We start from the raw sequence: 18,913 nt of genomic DNA on the forward strand, positions 1-18,913 counted from the left end.
TAAAAGGACTTTTTGCAGCCCAAGTTCAATAAACAAAAACAAAATGGCTTCAGGTAGATTCTCATAAGGACATAAGAGCTTTGGGTCAGACCATGATCCATCTTGCCCAGTATCCTGTCTCGAACAATGGCCCATATCAGAGCTTCATGGAGAATATACAGAACAAGGCAATTATGGAGTGATCAAACCCTGTCTTCCACTCCCAAATTCTGGTAGTCAGAGATTTAGGGTCACCCCAAACATGAGATTGCATCCCTGACCATCTGGGTTAGTAGCCATTGATGGACCCTACCCTCCATGAACTTATCCAGTTCTTTTTAAAAACTCAGTTATATTTTTGGCCTTCACAACATCACATGGCAATGAGTTCCACAAGTTAGTTGAGGAAATACTTTTTCACACTTGTTTGTATTAAACCTGCTATCTGTTAATTTCATTGGGCGACTCTGGGCTTTTGTATTGTGTAAAAGGGTAAATAACACTTCTCTATTCACTTTTCCCGCACCATTTATGATTTTATAGACCTCTATCACATCCCCCCCTTAGTCGTCTCTTTTCTAAGCTGAAGAGTCCTAATTGTTTTAGTCTATTGTTGTATGGAAGCTGTTCTATACCCTTAATCTTCTTTGTTGCCCTTCTCCCTTTTCCATTTCCACTGTATTCTTTTTGAGAAGGAGTGACCACAACTGGACACAGTATTAGAGGTGTGGGTGCATCCTGGATTTACATAGTGGCATTATAATATTTTATGTCTTATTTTCTATCCCTTCTGAATGGTTCCTAACATTCTGTTATCCTTTTTGACCACGGCTGCACACTGCGCTGAACTTTTCAGAGAACTATCCACGGTGACGCCCAGATCTCTCTCTTGAGTGATAACAGCTAATTTAGAACCCACTGAAACTCAGAAGGCCTGTTTTGAGGAAGTGCTGAGTGCCTATTAATTATAACTGCAGTTGAGGTTGCTTGGCACTCAGCAGTACTCTGCAGGATTGGGCCCCTGCAGCATTGGGCCCCTGCAGTCTGACTCGAACACAGACAACAACATTCAGACTTCTATGATTTGCTGAACAGTTTTACTTGAAGCAGTACATTTTATTGTATTTTTAATATAAGAGGGCCTCCCAGAAGGAAGCATGTTCAAGGATGGATTTGAATGAGAAGGATCACACCATTAGGGACAGAAGGAAAGGGAAAGACTGGGGCATGGAAGATGGCACAAAGATGGAAGAGGAGAATAGTATAAATTGAACATACAGGAAAGAGGCTTTGGAGGAGCATAGGTAGTGGGTGGGGGAGCAAATGGAAACTGAGCAGATGTGGACAGGAGCTAGTTGTACAGTGCCTGGGTGAGGATAAGAAGTTTGACAGGCAAAGGGAAGCTAATGAAAGGATTTGAGAGTGGGTGGAGCAGGAAATTATTTTGTCGGTAGCCTAAGCACAAGGACAAATCCTAACTGGGATGTCACAGATTAGCAAGTTATGACTTAAAGTGAGGAATAAGGAGAACGAATAAACAAACTCCTAGGGCAGGGGAGGCCAACCTGAGCCTGAGAAGGAGCCAGAATTTACCAATGTACATTGTCAAAGAGCCACAGTAATATGTCAGCAGCCCCCTATCAGCTCCCCCCTCCCCCCATCCCCCGCCACTCCCCGCGCCTCCCACCCACTGGCAGCCCTGCCAATCATCGCCTCCCCCTCCCTCCCCACACCTCCTGATCAGCGGTTTCCTGGCATGCAGGAGGCTCTGGGGACAGGGGGAGGAGCGAGGGCATGGCAGGGGAGAGGGAGGGGGGGCAGGGCCTGTGGCAGAGCCAGAGGTTGAGCAGTGAGCACCCCCTGGCCCATTGGAAAGTTGGCGCTTGTAGCTCCAGCCCCGGAGTTGGTGCCTATACAAGGAGCCGCATATTAACTTCTGAAGAGCCGCATGTGGCTCCAGAGCCACAGGTTGGCCACCCCTGTCCTAGAGTGAAATCCTGGGTCCACTGATGTCAGTGGCAAAATTCCCACTGACTTCAATGGGGTCAGGATTCCACCTCTAAGAAAAAAGATCTTCTTGTCACACAAATATCACTGGTATTTTTTTTTTTTAAAGACAATTGAAGAAAATATGAGAGACCTGATTCTGATTTCACACTGATTTTAAACCATTGCATAACTTCATTGAAACCAGGGGTGTTACTGTTGATTACACTGTTATATTTGAGAGAATAATCAGGCTTATAATAAATATGATTAGAACTGTCTCCAAAGAGATTAGTTACTCCCTTTTCCTCCCCTCAGAATGAAAAATGGATGTTTAACAGACCTTAATTGTATTTATTTTTAATTGCAATTCATATGTATGTACATTGTGTGCACAATACATGTAGCAGCCTGCTTCAAAATGACACAGATATGCAAACAATTTCCATTTGGGCACTCTCCTTTGTACAGACTTCACAGTGAAACCGAGCCATTTCTTTGTGACAAGCTTTATTAATCCTAATCTTTTGATCACCAGCACACTGAGAAACCACAAAGATCCCACAGTGCAAAGGTACTTTAATAAGAGACATGGTTGTATCAGTATGGTGTGTGCCTGTAGCTCTGCATGGCTTTTGTTCTTTGGGGGTATGTGCTGCACATCTACAATGAAACCAAAGGGGTTGAAATGAGAATGGATTTCAGAGTGACAATGCAAAAATAACCCCACCATTTTTCTCTTTCAATTAGTAGCAGAGATGAAGAAACGACTGCAGCTAAGAATGACAATGAGGATGTATTCATTGCGGCACGACTCCAACAGACTTTGGCTGAAATGGATGAAGATTTAGAAGGTAGGGAACTGTGTCAGCTACAGAAGTTGTAAGGCATGGCAAAAATATATGGAGTCAGTTTCTGCCCTGTGCATGTGCAAGGTTTTCATGGAAGTCACTGGGAGCTACACATATATCTGTGAGCAAAACTTGACCCACACTATACATTTCTGCTACTCCAACCCATATTGTTTTGCTGCTAGATCAAATCAGTATCCTTAGACTGCTATTATCTATTTATCCAGATATTTAAATGGACATCACTGTATATGAGTGCCTGCTACCAGAAAGGTAGCACTTTATGGGCCACATTTTCTGCTGGCATATTTTCACTGACTTCAGTGGAAGTAGAAAATTTGGCACTATGTTTGTGATCAATGTGCTATATGTAGTTTGCAACTTTGTAGCAGGATCCTATCATTTTACACCACACAAACTGCGTATATTTCGTCAGGATCAAATGGAGAAGGGGGGATGTTTTCTGTGTGATATTTCAACTGCATTCCTACATGTAGTTTAAAGTTAGAATTCTAAAATCCTGACCAGAATAGATAAAAAGAGACTAAATGTCATCACAAAGAAATACCCTGCTTCCTAACCACCTGTGATAAATCAAAATATCACACAATTATTTTTGATGCAAAATTATGTGAACCCTTCTTTAAACCTCATAATTTTGCAGCATCTTAGAATGCAGTGGGCCTGATTATGATCTCACTTATGGGAGTTTTATACCATTGCAAGTCCATTAAGTTGAGTGTAGTCACTCTTGATTTATACCAAAGTAATTGAAAGAAGAAATAAACCCAATAGCTCCTTTCACAGTGAAATTGTTACATTCCTGGATGATGATGGGAGGGCGGGATGGTAGAAAAAGAAATGTAAGTTCAGTTTCTTTGTTGGCTTGCTTGAGGTGGTCCCTCAGACAGATTGTTTTTATTAACCAGGTTTGAAAATCATAATTGAGAGATATTTGCCATTTTTCTGAAGTGCTCCTTTGGAATATTGCGGTGAAGTATTTGTCACTGAGACGTTAGTGAAAGTTAAGGTATAAACAATAGACTAAATTCTACCCTCAACTACACATATGAGATTCCCATTGGCCACATCAGGAGGTGTGCACGCACAATAGGCTGATGATAATCATCAACCAGACAGTAAAATGTATGCAGATACTGCTTTTTTCTTACAAAGGAACACGTATGGAAACTTGTGAACCGGTATGTCGTAAGTTATGTAAGTGTGATCAAAATCCTGATTTGTTGATTGTCTAACCCATCTTTGAGTAATTGACAGTGATGTTGCACGAATCTGACCAATTTGTGAAAGTTTTTGTTTATATTTTTGCAGCAATGGAAGGTATACATTATGAAGCAGATAACGACTCTGTATCAAACCACACAAATGGGGCGTCTAGCCCACATTTCAGCGATGCAGACACTGCTCAAGATGCTGCCTTTGTTGTTCCAGTAACAATTATAGATGAGATTCTGGATATTAACGCAATAGGTCCAATTGAAGATGAAGAGAATGCATTACTCCCTAACGCAGATGATGAAGATATGTCAGCTGATTCCATTAATTTAGGGAACTTTACAAATAATAACAGTGCAGGGTCTTTTGATAAGAAACATGTAGATGGTGGATCTCTGAGCATATCCATGGACTTAATTCACCAGCAGTCCTCTGACGATGTATCTAAACCCCTGCCCGTAGAACAGAGGCGAGAGATGTTTGAATCTCTTACATCCTCGTTTGAAAAGAGAAATGAAAACAACCTGGGACTGGAAAACACCTATAAAAATGGTGTTAGTTCTGAGGAATGCAAACCCATTCTGATTTCTTCTCACCTCAAGCCTAAGACTCTCATCCACATAGCAAGAGAGAAAACAAATCCATGTAATGAACAAAATAGTCAGGAAAGATTCTTGAACAAAATGAAAACAGAATTGGAATTCAATCCCCCATCAACCAAAACAACTGAGGAGAAAGAAGATATCCTGTCACCACCTCTGTGGGGTCATCGTGCCCCTAGTTCTGTAACAAGCTATGAACCTAAAGTAGGTCTGACAACCTTTAAAGTTGTCCCTCCCAAACCTGAAATAAAATACTTCGATAGAGGTAATTCTTTCTCCACTGGTGCCATTAAGATAGATGACCTAGGCAACTTGATGATTCCAAATGCTGGTAACAAGAACACGTCAGATATTTCTTCCAATGAAACTGAGGGACCTCTTATTGGGAGAGTAAAGGAATTCTGGAGGTCAAACTCTTCAGGAAAACAATCTGACAAGTCTATAGAACATAATTCTAAAAAGTCAATAGTCACTGTGAGCTCCCAACCCTTTAATTCAAAATTTGAAAGCAAACCTATCTCTCTAACAGATCCAAAACCTATACCATCGCAACCAGTTACTTCAAATGTGGCTGAAAGGCATTTTGAGTTCGAAAGAATCAAACCACCTGTGCCAGCCACACAGTCTCAGGTAAAAACGTCAGTGTCCCCAACAATTACCAAGGACAAGACAGAGTTCCCATTTCTAAAACCTTATAAAAGAACTTCAAGCCATTATGTTGCCTCTGCCATTGCAAAACGCCTAGATCCACTTACATTTAAGACTGATTTGATAGAGAAGCATGATAAAGAGGAGAATAATCATGAAGAAAAATTGATAAAAACTGGAGCAGAACCTCTCCCCAAAGGATGCATTATTATGGCCAAAAACAGCCCTATGGAAATAAAACCAGCAGAAATGAGAGACTCTTATTCAAATATTTTTACTTGCAGTCACAAAGCATCAAATAGCAGGTTGGCGCTTGGTGATAATTCTGCTGTGAAAAACAAAGCAGTGAACATCAGGTTACTGAATCAGACAACCCCTGTAGGTTTCTATAAACGGAGTATCAGTGTACCAACTAAATCTTCTTCAGCGGATAACAGGACTGCAGAAGGCGATCACAGTTTTAACAGCAAACATAGTATAGTTGATAAAAACACACATCCTTTGTCTGATCAGAAATATGAGAAGACAGACCATACTAATTCTTTCTCATCGTTCACATCACCTGATCTCCCAACACCTACATCCTCTTCCAGCTCATCGTTAAGGCCCACTAAATGGCATCCTGCGAACAATATACAAACTAAATCTTCAGAAGCATTGTCAGAGCTAAATATTACGCCTGTGAATAACCACGTCATTTCTCAAAGGGATGAGAAGCCTGACAGTATAAATAAATCTGATGTCACTGTACAGACCGATATCTTTGGGCCAAAGAAGAAGTTTAAACCCATTATCCAGAAACCAGTTCCGAAAGATACATCTCTGCACAGCACTTTAATGGAAGCCATTCAGACTGCAGGAGGAAAGGAGAAACTCCGAAAGGTAAAGTGGAGACTTCATTTAGGCCATTGAAACTGGAGAAAGCCTGTATTCACTGGAGTAGACAGCAGCCTATTTTATAACTGGTACTCTTGTTGATGAGCTGTAGTACACGTAATATTTAAAACATTTATAATAGCAAAATTCAGAACCAGGCCACTGGTTATTCCGCACGTACTGTATAGTGTTATGCAACAGCATAGCCACTTGCACTAGTTAGAATAACCAGAGGAATACAGCTGTACAGTATAAAGAGAGAAGTAATTGAGGTAACCTAAAAGCCTAACCTGTATTCCTGAAAGTTATATAAACATTGGAATGTGCAGTATATAGGAAACATTTAGCTACACGTCAATGAAAGATATACAATTACTTTATATCATCAAGATTTATTATTTGTTAACTGCTGATACTGTGTTTGGTGTTCTGCACAGTACGCAGAGGGCTTGATTCTGCATTCCTGAGCAAAATTTAACTCAGTGGGACCACTTGCTTGAGTAAGTAGTATGCATTATGAATAAGGGTTGCAGAATCAGGCCCAAAGGAAGCTAAGCTGCCTTGCCCACAGAGCTTAAAATACAGATATGTGCTCCGAACAATTTTAATAAAGTATTTTCAAATTACCTTTAAGTAAATATCTAGTAACAACTTGATGGTGTCTATTTTGTTCATACTCTAGAGTTCAGACAGCATGATAAATGGAAGTCAGAAGAAATCCTCATATGCCGAGCCAGAGAATGAGCATTCAGCCCTGCTGGCAGCAATCAGAGGCCACAGTGGCACCTCAAGACTAAAAAAGGTAAGAAATAGATAAATAGGATCAGTGCTCTTCTCATTGGTTGTTCCTACTGAATGTGCTGGGTGCACGGTGACCTAGAGTGATGCAAAATAATTTGTATTGCAACAAGAAGACCTTAGGAAAAATTATGACAACAAAGCACAGGACTGTAATGTTTACATGATGGGCCAAATTCTGCACTCAGCTATAGAACTTCATTGACTTCACTAGAGTTGTACACTGGTAGCTGAGGGCAAAACATTTTTAATGTGATGGCTAACATTAAATCAAGGTAAACCCAAATTAGTTTAATATGAGACTGCACACTCCAGATACTTAACCCAACAATCTTCACTTCGGCATTTGTACAGGCTTAGACATTATGGATAAGCTTTTCATGGTAGGAATATGCAGTTTGCACCCCACCTAACTTATGTGTCAACATACCCTACAAATCTACCTACTGGACATATGTGCATGCAAATACTTGATTTCCACATGCACACTCTGTTTATGGTCATTAGTTAGATGCATGCAATGTATACATGCAATTGTATGCAACTAACTACAAATCTGACTTATTTCCCCACAGTTAGATGACGCCTTCTGTTGGAAGAATTTATCTAACCATTAAGGCATCTCTTATTTTTAATAGCCAGAGTCTGAATTGCTCTAACATGAACCTTCACTCAGTTCACTGGCCCAGCCAAGGAAGTGTATTGGGCAAGAAGTGTCCCATCTCCCTGATGCAGTGACTCAAACCATTGCCAACTATCCACACAGCTGGGGATCACTGGATGTCTACCAACCACATAATGTCCCTGTTCTTCCCTATGTGACTCCATTATCCTCAAAGCAATTGTGAATGCCTCATTACTCTTGGGGCAGATAGAATAGACAGCTTCCTCTGATACTGACATCCCACAACACAGTATGTTACCAGAGGCAGAGAAAGAGCAGCCTGGCACACAGCCATTCCAGGACTGAGGAAGGCAAAGGCCACGTTTGCGCGCGCACACGCTACTGAACCGCACGGTATACTGCTTGGGCATAGCTGAGAATCCGTGTGAAGGAAGTTCTGAAAATAAATTGTTGTTGTATCATCAGAGAGACTCTTTCAAATTCTTTTCTCCAGTAAATAAGAGTGGCTTTTTGCATTATTTTTAAGAATATTTTTTAGGAACCATCCATCACTTTTTCACACAATGTGGCCTGTGCTAATTAATGCAATGCACATGTATTGTAGTGGACAGAGTACAGGAATGGAGTACAAGCGCTCCCGAGTTCTTGTTCTGCTATTGGCTCCCTCTTTGGCCTTAGATAATTCACATGCCACTCTCTGCCTCAATTTGCCCATCTGTGAAATGGGGATAATAATATTTACTTTGTGTCCCCACATTTGTCCTGTGAGGATAAATTTGTTAATGTTTGCCAAACACTTTGAGGATAAATAAATTCTTGACATTTATGACATTATCATTGTTATTAATAGCTATTAGGCATATTGTTTAAGACAAAAGGCTGTTGAAAAAAGCACAAGCAAGCTTCCCACCAGGTTGTTTATATTAGAGCAGGCTTCTGCACATATAATTCATGCAGCAATTTTAGGTTAAGGAATTCCAAAGTAACCCAAACTCACACCAAGTCCAACTGTCAGCCTTTTACCTTACACTCCAAGAGTTACAGGATGCTAGAGTTCACAGTAAGTAACGATTGAGTTTCTGAGACACAGTCAATGCCAAGTCCTTGGTCCTGGTAATCAGCCCAGTTGAGTGATGTGAGAGAGTAGTAACAGATGTTTAAACCAATGAGCAAACAAAAGTTCTACGTGTTTTATATCAGTTGAGCAAACTGAAGTTGGGAGTGGTGAAATAAAAGTGTGCATCAAGTGTCAAATAATTACAATTTAGTGTTATCCCAGATATTAACTATTCACGTTCAACTGTCTTGTTGGTAGATCTCATCATCGGCCTCTGAAGAGCTGCAGAGCTTTAGAAATGCAGAACTGTCCTTGCGAAATAAAGAAGCCTGTCAGGCAGAGCAACTTTGGATCCCCCCTCCACCTGTCCTGCCGCCGCCACCACCTCCTCCCAGCCACAAGTCAATGACAGCTCCTAAATTTCCTGTCACTGCTACAAGTAACCCTGGGGAGGCAAGGGAGGCCCTAATGGAGGCTATTCGCTCTGGAGCTGGAGCAGCAAGGTTAAGAAAGGTAAACGTGCTCATCTATATTATCAGCCTTTTCGCTGAAACAAGCTGAGGATGCAGTGCTGCTCTGGGAGCAGTTTGCAAGTTGTGCTAGCTATGTTTTTTTCTTTTCTTTTTGTCAACTTAAAGAGATACGTATCATGTTTTCTTTAACTGCAGTGGAAAGATTAGTGCTGCATCTCAAGTCTCTGGACATTAGAGCACATCGCCTCACGTGTGGTTTTCTTCATGTAAGAATAAAATTTGCATACATATTTTTCTTTTGAAGAGGAACGTTAAGATCATTAATTTTAAAAAATCATAGAATTTGGATGACCTCTTCCATTAAATTCTGACAAACGAATAATAATTCCAGTTGACCTCTGAACAAACAGGACCTAGGATAAGCCAGAATTAGGCCCATCTATCTTTCCTCTTAGCACTTTCCAAAAAACTTGCACCTAAGCAATTTAGGGATAAATATTCACCTTTAATTCCAATAGCGTATCATAGGTTTTGGGACCCAATGCATTCGCCCAGTCAGCCACCCTCAAGGCTGACTCTGGATCAAATTGTGAGGCCTAATATTCTTGACAGTGTCCCTTTTATGATATGCCAGATTTTTACTAATACATTCCATATCTCTCCTAAATTGTGGTTCTACATAAACCTTGTGAAGAAAATGAAACTTAACCACCCAGTATGCAAGTATGTGCACACAGCGCACATGGTGATTTCCAGACTTTCATACTCTGGTATGAATCAGGAATAACTTCTCTGAAGTTAATAGAATTATACCAGTACAAAGTTCATCTGAGATAAGTTTCAGGCCCTGTGGGGTTTATTCTGGTTTTAGTTGTATGGCTGCAACTCCCAATGGGCCAAATATTGCTCTGAGTTATACTGGTGTATTTTGGAGTCACTGTATTAAACTCTTTGAGCCAGATTCTGTTGTCAAACTGAGTTACTCCTGATTTACACAAATGATGGTGAGAACAGATTCAGGCCCATTGGCTTCAGTGGCTTTATTCCAGAATTCATTCAGTAACTGAGAATGGACTTTAGCCCATGGACTTTTGGGTATTTGCAAGCACAGATGGAGTTTTCCCACCTTGGGACTCCGCTGATGCAAACCATAAACATATAAATATGATTTAGCCATGTCCATTTTCCCTTTATAAAACAAACTGAGCAATATTATCAACCAATTGATACTATAGCTATAAAAGTTCTAATTTCTTTTAAAGTACAACTTTTATAGAGTTATTACTCATTACACGAACAAGTCAGTGTTTCAGGGAACCTCTAAGGGTCCAGCTTCAGCATGCTAAAATAAACCAATTTGTGCAGTTATTTTGCATGTGTAAAATTACACATAATATGCTCTCTTGGGTATGTATAAGGCACCTATCACTTCGGTGTAAACCATCTAACAATGTTATGAAGAAGCAAAAGACTTCAGAACAAATGATGCTTTCTCTCTCCGTTCCACCTGGTTACAGAAAAATGTTGATTTAGATCTTCAGATATATTTTATGTATTATTGTTTGTTTATTTATCCATGCTATTCCTGAAGAAATGGTTTCTAGCAACAGTGGGTTTTACACATTGAACCCAATCCTGATTGCACCAATCTGAACTCTTCCAGCAAAGAGTTCAACAGCCATGGTCCTGTTTCTGAGTCCCAGGTCTTCCCAAAGTGTCTGATAGTCTAAACATAGATCCCTCCAGCTACATTATCCCTGTGGAGGTTAGCTGTCTTGCAGAGTGCAAGGGCTGGTGGTGGTGGTGGTCTCAGAAACAGTCAGGCCCCTAGGGTTACCATACATCCGGATTTTCCCAGACATATCCGGCTTTTTGGTCCTCAAATCCCCGTCCGGGGGGAATTGCCAAAAAGCCGAACATGTCCGGGAAAATACTCCCCCGCCCCCCCCCCCCCCCCCTCCAGTCCCCTGCTTACCTTAGAGCGGCTCCGGCAGGCTGCGAGCTGCAGGCGGATTTACCCGCGGCGGTGGCTGCTGTTGCTCTCCCCAGACACCTCAGCTTTGTGTAGCTGAAGAGCCGAGCTGCCCGAGTGCTACCGGCTTCACGGTTTGCCGGGCAGCCCCCAGACCTCCAGACCCTGCACCCCCGGCCGGGCGCTTCCCCAGCACAGCCGGAGCCCGGGAGGGGAAGCGCCCAGCCGGGGGTGCAGGGTCTGGAGGTCTGGGGGCTGCCCGGCAAACCGTGAAGCCGGTAGCGCTCGGGCAGCTGTTTCGCGTGGCTGGGAGGGAGGAGGGAGAATGCGGGGCGCTCAGGGGAGGGGGCGGAGTTGGGGCGGGAAAGGGGCGAGGCCAGGGCCCTGTGGAGTGTCCTCTATTTTTAATGTATAAATATGGTAACCCAACAGGCCCCCATCCACTAAAGCTTTATAGATCAGGATCAGGACATTGAAACCTGTTCTGAAGTGAATAAAGAGCCAGCGGAGTCCATGAAGGCAGATGTGATACATTTACGTTGGCCTTTGTTGTTTAGAAGGCATGCAGCTAAGTACTGTGGCAATTTCATCTTTGTCCTGGTGGTTGCATTCTGAGGGTAGATGAGTTTCCCGTAGTTCTAACATGCAGGGCCGGCTCCAGGCATCAGCAAAACAAGCAGGTGCTTGGGGCGGCACATTTCTTGGGGCGGCATTCTGGCACCAGCCATCATAGGCGCCGACTCCGGGGCATGGGGAAAAAGTGCCCCCACCGCCCCAGCTTGCCTCCGCTCCGCCTGCTCCCCTGAGCACGCTGCCGCCACTCCGCTTCTCCCCCCTCCCTCCCAGGCTTGCCGGGTGCAAAACAGCTGTTTCGCGCAGCAAGGCTGGGAGGGAGGGAGGGAGGGAGGAGAAGCCGAGCGGCGGGCGCTCGGGGGAGGCGGCGGTGGTGGAGTGGTGGTGATCTGGAGCGGGGAGTGGTTCCTCTACCCCCCGTTACTTCCTGCGCCCCCCACCCTAGCTCACCTCTGCTCTGCCTGCTCCCCTGAACGCGCCGCTGCTCCGCTTCTCCCCCCTCCCTCGCCTGAGGTCCCGGGGGGAAGGTCGCGGGGCGGGAGGTCGCGGGGGGGCCCGCAGGAAGCAATGGGGGGGGGAATGCGGCACACCCGGGGGAGGAGGCGGGGCTGGGGATTTGGGGAAGGGGTTCGGAAGGGGTGGAGTTGGGGCAGGGCTGGGGGTAGGAGGGCACGAAAAAAAGGGGGGACGGCCAAATTTTTTTTTGCTTGGGGTGGCAAAAATCCTAGAGCCGGCCCTGCTAACATGGAGGAGACCAAAGAGGACCTCACCTATGGCTTTTGCCAAGATGAAAAGGAGCAATTGAATAATAAGTCCTGTGTGGCCCAAGAGCTCCACATCAATTTGACAATCTGACACCCAATGCCCTCATTGGCAATATTAGAATACTGACAAATTCCTCAAAGAGTTTCCCCCAGTTTCTACAAATATTACTCCTGTCTTTCCTGGGTTAAGCTAGAGCCAGATGCTCATTTCTTTCTGGCATTAGGACACCTAGGCAGAGGCTGCATTGGTGGAGGGGGATATATGTTATCTGCATATTGGTGGTAGATGAATCTGGGGCACCTCATAATTTCTCCAGACAGTCCCCTGTACAAATTAAAGTGGAGGAGAAAGGAGTATTGAGCCTTGCAGGGCTCTGCATCACAGCTCTCTGAGTTTTGTCTACTAGGAATGCGTGCGTCCAGCTGAATGCTGCTGCATTTGCCCCGACAGCTTCTGGCATGCATATCGTTAGCACTGTAAGAATGATGGTGTCAGAGGTCAGAGAGAGATCTAACAGTATTAGCAGAGAGGTTTGTTTTCTGTCCAGTGCCAGAAGGTCATGCATCAACATTAGCCAGATCGTTGTTGTTTTTTTGTTGTGCCTTCCTCTGGATCTAGAGGGTGAGGCACCCAGGATGTAAGCTGAGGATGAGTACTGCTGAAGGTGGAATGCCACCACCCTTTCAATGTCCTCCAGAAAAAGGGAGGGCTGGAAAGTGGTCAGTAGTTGGATAGCATGAAGTGTAGGTTTCTTCTTGTATTGTTCAGGGCAGCTGGTGGCTTGCTGACTTTGAAGGAGACATTGATAATCCCAGTTATCGTGGTGAGGCTAGGTGTTCGTCACTAGACTTGCATGAGGACTGGGGCATTCAGATGTATAGTTGGTGGGCTGGAACTTCTTTGAATCCTCCAGGGCTTCTATTTGGGAAAATGGTTCAAATTCCATTAAGGCAGATGGGATGGGAGATGTTTCCTAGGTAGTATCCCTGTCTCAGTGAGGCCCACTCAAAGCAAAATGAGAACTATTCAGAGTGGATAGGATTTAGGCTTTTGTGTTTATATATTGTATGGAGATAGGCACTCTGGGTTGATTAGCAGGTTCATAGCATGGAATAGTTCTGCTGGCCATTATTTGGCTGATTATATGTTTGAGGGAGAGTCATGTTTTGCTTCCTTTATGGCTGTAGCATGAGCCTTGCTGGTGAGCCTTGAGTTGTTCATGGACAGCGGATGTGAGGGGATTTTGTGCCACAGGCACTGCAGACTTCTGTCTTGCTTCATTTTGCGTCATTCATCAGAGAACCACAGTGGCATGTGTGGGAGGCATGAGGGCAGGGCTCATTTTGAAACTCCTTTGTCAATGTTTTCTATTAGATGTTGGTTACAGATTGTCAACAAGTGGTCTTTCAGTTGTGTGGATTTCTCTTCCATTGTCCTCTTGAAGTTTTCTGGAACCAAGAGCTTCTGACGGTGAAGTAATTTGGTTAATGCATAGTTGGGAGAACCAGGAAATATCTCTATTCTTTTTATGAATAACATGCATGCATTTGTATTTTCATTTGTGATGGGTTACTTGCCGTGGTGTTAGACCAGATGGAGCTGTCTCAGGAACCAGGCAGGAAAGGCAACACAATGGCCTAGATAAGGAACATCCCAACGAACACTCAAACAATGGCCAAATTAATAGCTGTGAAGAGGCAACTCCTTGGCTCCAACCTGGGTTACACTGCTGTTTTGCCAGGGCTGAGTTCCTAGAGATCAAAAGACACTGATCATTTAAAGAACTGCCCTTTGGAAAGAGAGAGAGGAAATTATCAGCTGCTGCAGGCTGATACAGACTGACTGACAGTCGGGGGAACTTGGTCCCGAAGAGAACAGGGGCACCCAGGCTGTCTTAAATACCTTGGGGCTTGAGGGGAATGCCAATTGTAGGCAAGACACTATGTTGTTGTTTTTAATCCATTTATCTGAATGCTCTGCACCTCTTGGCAAATAAATCGTATTTTGTTTTGAAGTGGCATTTGTGTCACTGCATACTGTTACTGTCCAGAGACTCTCAATGAAAAACACTTTCAGGGGCCAGGTTTGTTGGGCCTGCTCTGTATCATGGTTGGCAGCCAGGAGGGTGTAACACAAAGACTCATTTTAAGAGTGGTTGGATCACAGGGTCCCATCCCAGAGAGAAGTGGAGGCTCGTGCCTATCACTTGAAAGAGGTGGGGACCATGAACTTAAAGAGAAGGTCTTTAGTTTCAGTATTAATGAAATAGTGGCCTATCCAGGAACATGGTGTGGTGTTCACACTTCCAAGGTCTGACGGCAAGCCATAGATAAGGCCTATCATGTATCCAGCTGCAGGTGTGTTGCTGGGGCCACCTGTGAGAAGTGCATGGTCATTATGTTAGATAGTATATGTGAGTATGTAAGGGGGTTTTATGGGTTACCATAGCCTAAGGGCAGTTAATCATCAACAGGAGCCCTTATCTGGTCTCCCTTTGCTTTGGCTGCAGTGGGTTTCAATGGCCTGGGTTCTTAGCTACTAACAGACTGTGGACAAGAGCACACGAGATATTTAATTCCTGGCTTTCACTGAAAGCAGTGGTGACTGGATAGTATTAGACAGAAGCACTAAGGCAAGAGGATGAATGGGATGATATAGGGAAGAATAAAAGATTTACTGCCTATCTAGGCCCAAATTCTCTGGTAGTATTAAGAGACAAAACTCTACTAATGGAGCTGCATCCATTTGGCTTTAGTTTCAATAGTGATATAATGTATTCAAAATATTGTACCATGTGGCTTTTATATCAGTTTGGCTATACTCATTTCCTTTTATTTATGTTTACTTTCATTTCCTTTTATCTCAGAGATAGTATGAGAATATATGGGTCAGATTTCTAAAATTATGTATACCTCTGCATGTGTATATATGTGTGTAATTTGCACATGGATTTACCATCATTATACAAGGAATCAGTTATTCCATATGTGAATGACCAATTATACATCTAGCTACGAGCACAATTGCAGCCAATGTCTGCCCTATAAAATGGAAATATAGGATGGACCCAATTCTCCTCTCAGTTACACAGTTACAACTACCACTGGGCAAATTTTGTTCTCACATCTATACAAATCCCATTATTTTAGTTGGGAATTACACCCATGCATTTTATTTTGGATAGTGGGGGGAGGGGAGAGCTGGCATTCTGGTGGAGGAGGTGGGTTGCATATCTGGAGAGTGCAGTTTGATCAAATGGGACAAATGAAATTCTGAAATAGTGTGCTGGCTGCTTAGCACAGAAGTGGGGCAGAAGTTTCCCTCAAAAGCCTTTGGCCAAGCTCTGGCGCACAGGTTAAATGAGCCAGACAGTGATCTGACCATCTCCCTTCACAGTTAGAAGCATTCACTTGCACACTGTTACTTTGTGTGAATGTGAAAAGACAAAAATAAATTTCAATTCCTCTCCTAGCTAATAAATCATGCAGACTAATCAGACTAATTTTTCAAGGAACCGTGCTTCTGCCAACGCCTTTATGGCCAAGAAAGGAAAAGGTTTAAAATTATCAAAAATTTGCTAATCTACTTTACTTTTATGTGATCCTAAAATCCTCTCTCCTCCCGAGTGAGTCAAAGCCCAATGGCTTTTCAAGTTCTTCTCCTCATTCTGGCCTTGACTCAGCAAAGCATCCCTATTTTGGAAGGACACGTAAGCATGTGCACTTAAGCATGTGCTTAAAGTTGAGCTTAAATTAAGCACATTCTTACGTGTTTTCATGAATGGGGGTGAAGTTAAGTATGTGCTTAAGTGCTTTCCTGAATCCAGGCCTATGCGTTTCCCCCTCCTCCCACCGGGGAACACGCACACAAAAACAAACCACCAGGTAATTTATGTGACCAATCACATAACAGAAATTTTCATCTGTCTGTCCACAGACAGTCTGCAAGAAAGAAAAGACACTAAATTCACTGAGTGCAAATTATTTGCTAGTAAAAAATGGTGATATAAAAATAACAGTAAAATGACCCCACAAGAGAATGTTTGGCTAGTAATGTCAGCAGTTGGAGATTTAACAACATATTGAATGATCATGTGCTTTTCTTTTATTATAGGTCCCTCTCCTAGTTTGAATCATGTCTAAAGAACAGGTAATTGGAAAATCTAACTTCACACACACACATAATCATCATTCAAAGACTGAAGTGGCAAAGAACATCAAGAAGTTTAGTTTATTCTCCTGTCTACGGGCCAAAATAAGTTGCAATTGAGTGTACCAGCATAATGGTTCTAAGGGAAAAATATGATGCTTTGCTGCACAGTTTCTGTGCCAAGGACATGTGTTTTGCCTCTAAATATTTAAGATTGCCAATATACTATTGTTGGCAGGTTAATAAAAATATAAACACTGTGTAGTCCTGCGTTAACACTTAATTGTGTATACGGGGAAAATAAAGATTTTTGCTATCTGTGTGAACAATAACATTCATTCAGTCTTAAGTTGTTTAAAATATGCAAATGTTTCAAACAATTTACTTGTTTCTTACTCTTTGATTTGGACAAAATAGCTAGAACCAATAAGAAAAAAAGCAAATAAAATAAAGATCCATCAATATTAATCACAAGAAATAAGTTATGGCAGATTCTGAAATGCCTAATTTGCCATATGCTGTTATGTTATATAATTAGGTGAGTTTTATATCTCTAGAACTCTCACTAAGCAGGTAATCAACAGTGAACATGAGATATACTGAACCCATTCATGACACTGTGAAAGTGTTGTGAGATGTGAAATAAAAGGGACCTTTACTTACTTAAAGCCTTCACAGTCTCTAATGTAACGTTTCAAAACACTGCTTAGTCTTTCAGGATCTGGGACTCATTCCTGCCCTCTGAAATGGAGGTGTGCCCGCTCACATATGTAAGAGCAGGACCAAGTCTATGGGTCAGATCCTGAGCTGGTGTAAATTTCACATAATCTGGCCCCTTCTTTCTAATTCATCATGGCTCTAGCGTTGTCTCACCATTATTTATAGTAGCTTATTTTACAAATATTAACTACTTTGGTAGTTGACATATATTTTGAAAATATTTCGTTAAATTGAAATGATAACTTCAGAAGGACAGATCAGTCAACATTTTTTCATATTTACTATATTGTAATGAATCTGAGGAAGTGAGAGTTTGTATATTTTAATTTTTTTTATAATCATTTTAGTACTATACACAGCCCAGAATGGATATATTTGGGGGGGAGGGTTTCAGAGCTGGAATTTAAAAACATAGCTGTGTAGTGTTGCTAATGTTAAAAAAGAGAAGGACTGTTTAGCCATCTGTACTTAATATGAATGTATGTTATATATTGTAAAATATTCATCTGTTAGTGCCATAATTAAAAAAATTGTACAAGATTTGCAAGAATCTTTGCCTTGCCCTTTACAGTTACAGAACAAACTGGGAACTCGAGAGGGATGAAAAGGTAATACAGCAGCATGTCGTGTTTCAGTTCTCAGAGTCTTCAAGTAAACTGTTTCAAACCAGAAAAAGGCTCACAGCTGATCTGATGGGAATGCTATTAAAAACTGACAAATGGAACCAAGGAACCAAATTGATATAAATCCTGATATTAGTGCAACACTTATGGAGAAAGATTATCTCCTCATTTTGGAATTATGTAGAGTCACAAAGCCACTTGTTCTTTTACAACCCATGATAATAAGTTAAGATCACCCTTTTGTTTGAGCTGGTTGGCGTAGTTCAGAGGTAAGCAACCTATGGCACATGTGCCGAAGGTGGCACATGAACTGATTTTCAGTGGCACTCACACTGCCCGGGTCCTGGCCACCGGTCCCGGGGGCTCTGCATTTTAATTTAATTTTAAATGAAGCTTCTTAAACATTTTTAAACCCTTATTTACTTTACATACAACAATGATTTAGTTATATATTATAGACTTATAGAAAGAGACCTTCTAAAAATGTTAACATGCATTACTGGCACGCGAAACCTTAAATTAGAGTGAATAAATGAAGATTCAGCACACCACTTCTGAAAGGTTGCCGACCCCTGGTCTAGTTACATAGTGGTCGTCTTGGCCCTAGAATCTTACCAATTTATCCTACAGCAGAAAACTAGAGGTACCACCATAAAAATGGATTTACACACATTGGAACTAATCCTGACAATTGTTACTCAAAGTAGTCATTCTTACTCATACGAATAATTCCACTGAAGACAAGTGCAGCTCCTATAGATAAGGAGTTGCAAGACTGGGCTCATAGGAGTATATTGTTCTCTTGATATGAGAGTGAAACTCCTTAGTGCTCACCGATTCTGTACCCCTTGGTGCTTATGTGACTACTCCTATTGAATTCAATGAGACTATGCATGAGTAAATGCTACTCAGTGGAACAAGGGCTGCAAAATTGGATCCCAAGAGAATGATATACTGTATATTATATGCCTTAAGATTCA

General features: G+C 42.2%; 1 protein-coding gene across 1 annotated transcript in view; it reads left to right on the forward strand.

Moving 5' to 3' along the window:
• The window catches only part of COBL (cordon-bleu WH2 repeat protein), a 165,898-nt gene extending 156,679 nt beyond the window's left edge, over positions 1–9,219 (forward strand). The window contains exons 13-16 of the mRNA XM_065398389.1: positions 2,716–2,819; positions 4,149–6,184; positions 6,861–6,980; positions 8,917–9,219. Of these exons, the coding sequence (XP_065254461.1) occupies positions 2,716–2,819; positions 4,149–6,184; positions 6,861–6,980; positions 8,917–9,219 (2,563 nt within the window). The remainder of the gene's footprint in view (positions 1–2,715; positions 2,820–4,148; positions 6,185–6,860; positions 6,981–8,916) is intronic.
• The last annotated feature ends 9,694 nt before the right edge of the window (positions 9,220–18,913 follow it).

This window comes from Emys orbicularis, chromosome 2 (assembly GCF_028017835.1).
Source record: "Emys orbicularis isolate rEmyOrb1 chromosome 2, rEmyOrb1.hap1, whole genome shotgun sequence".
NCBI classification, from domain to species: domain Eukaryota; kingdom Metazoa; phylum Chordata; order Testudines; family Emydidae; genus Emys; species Emys orbicularis.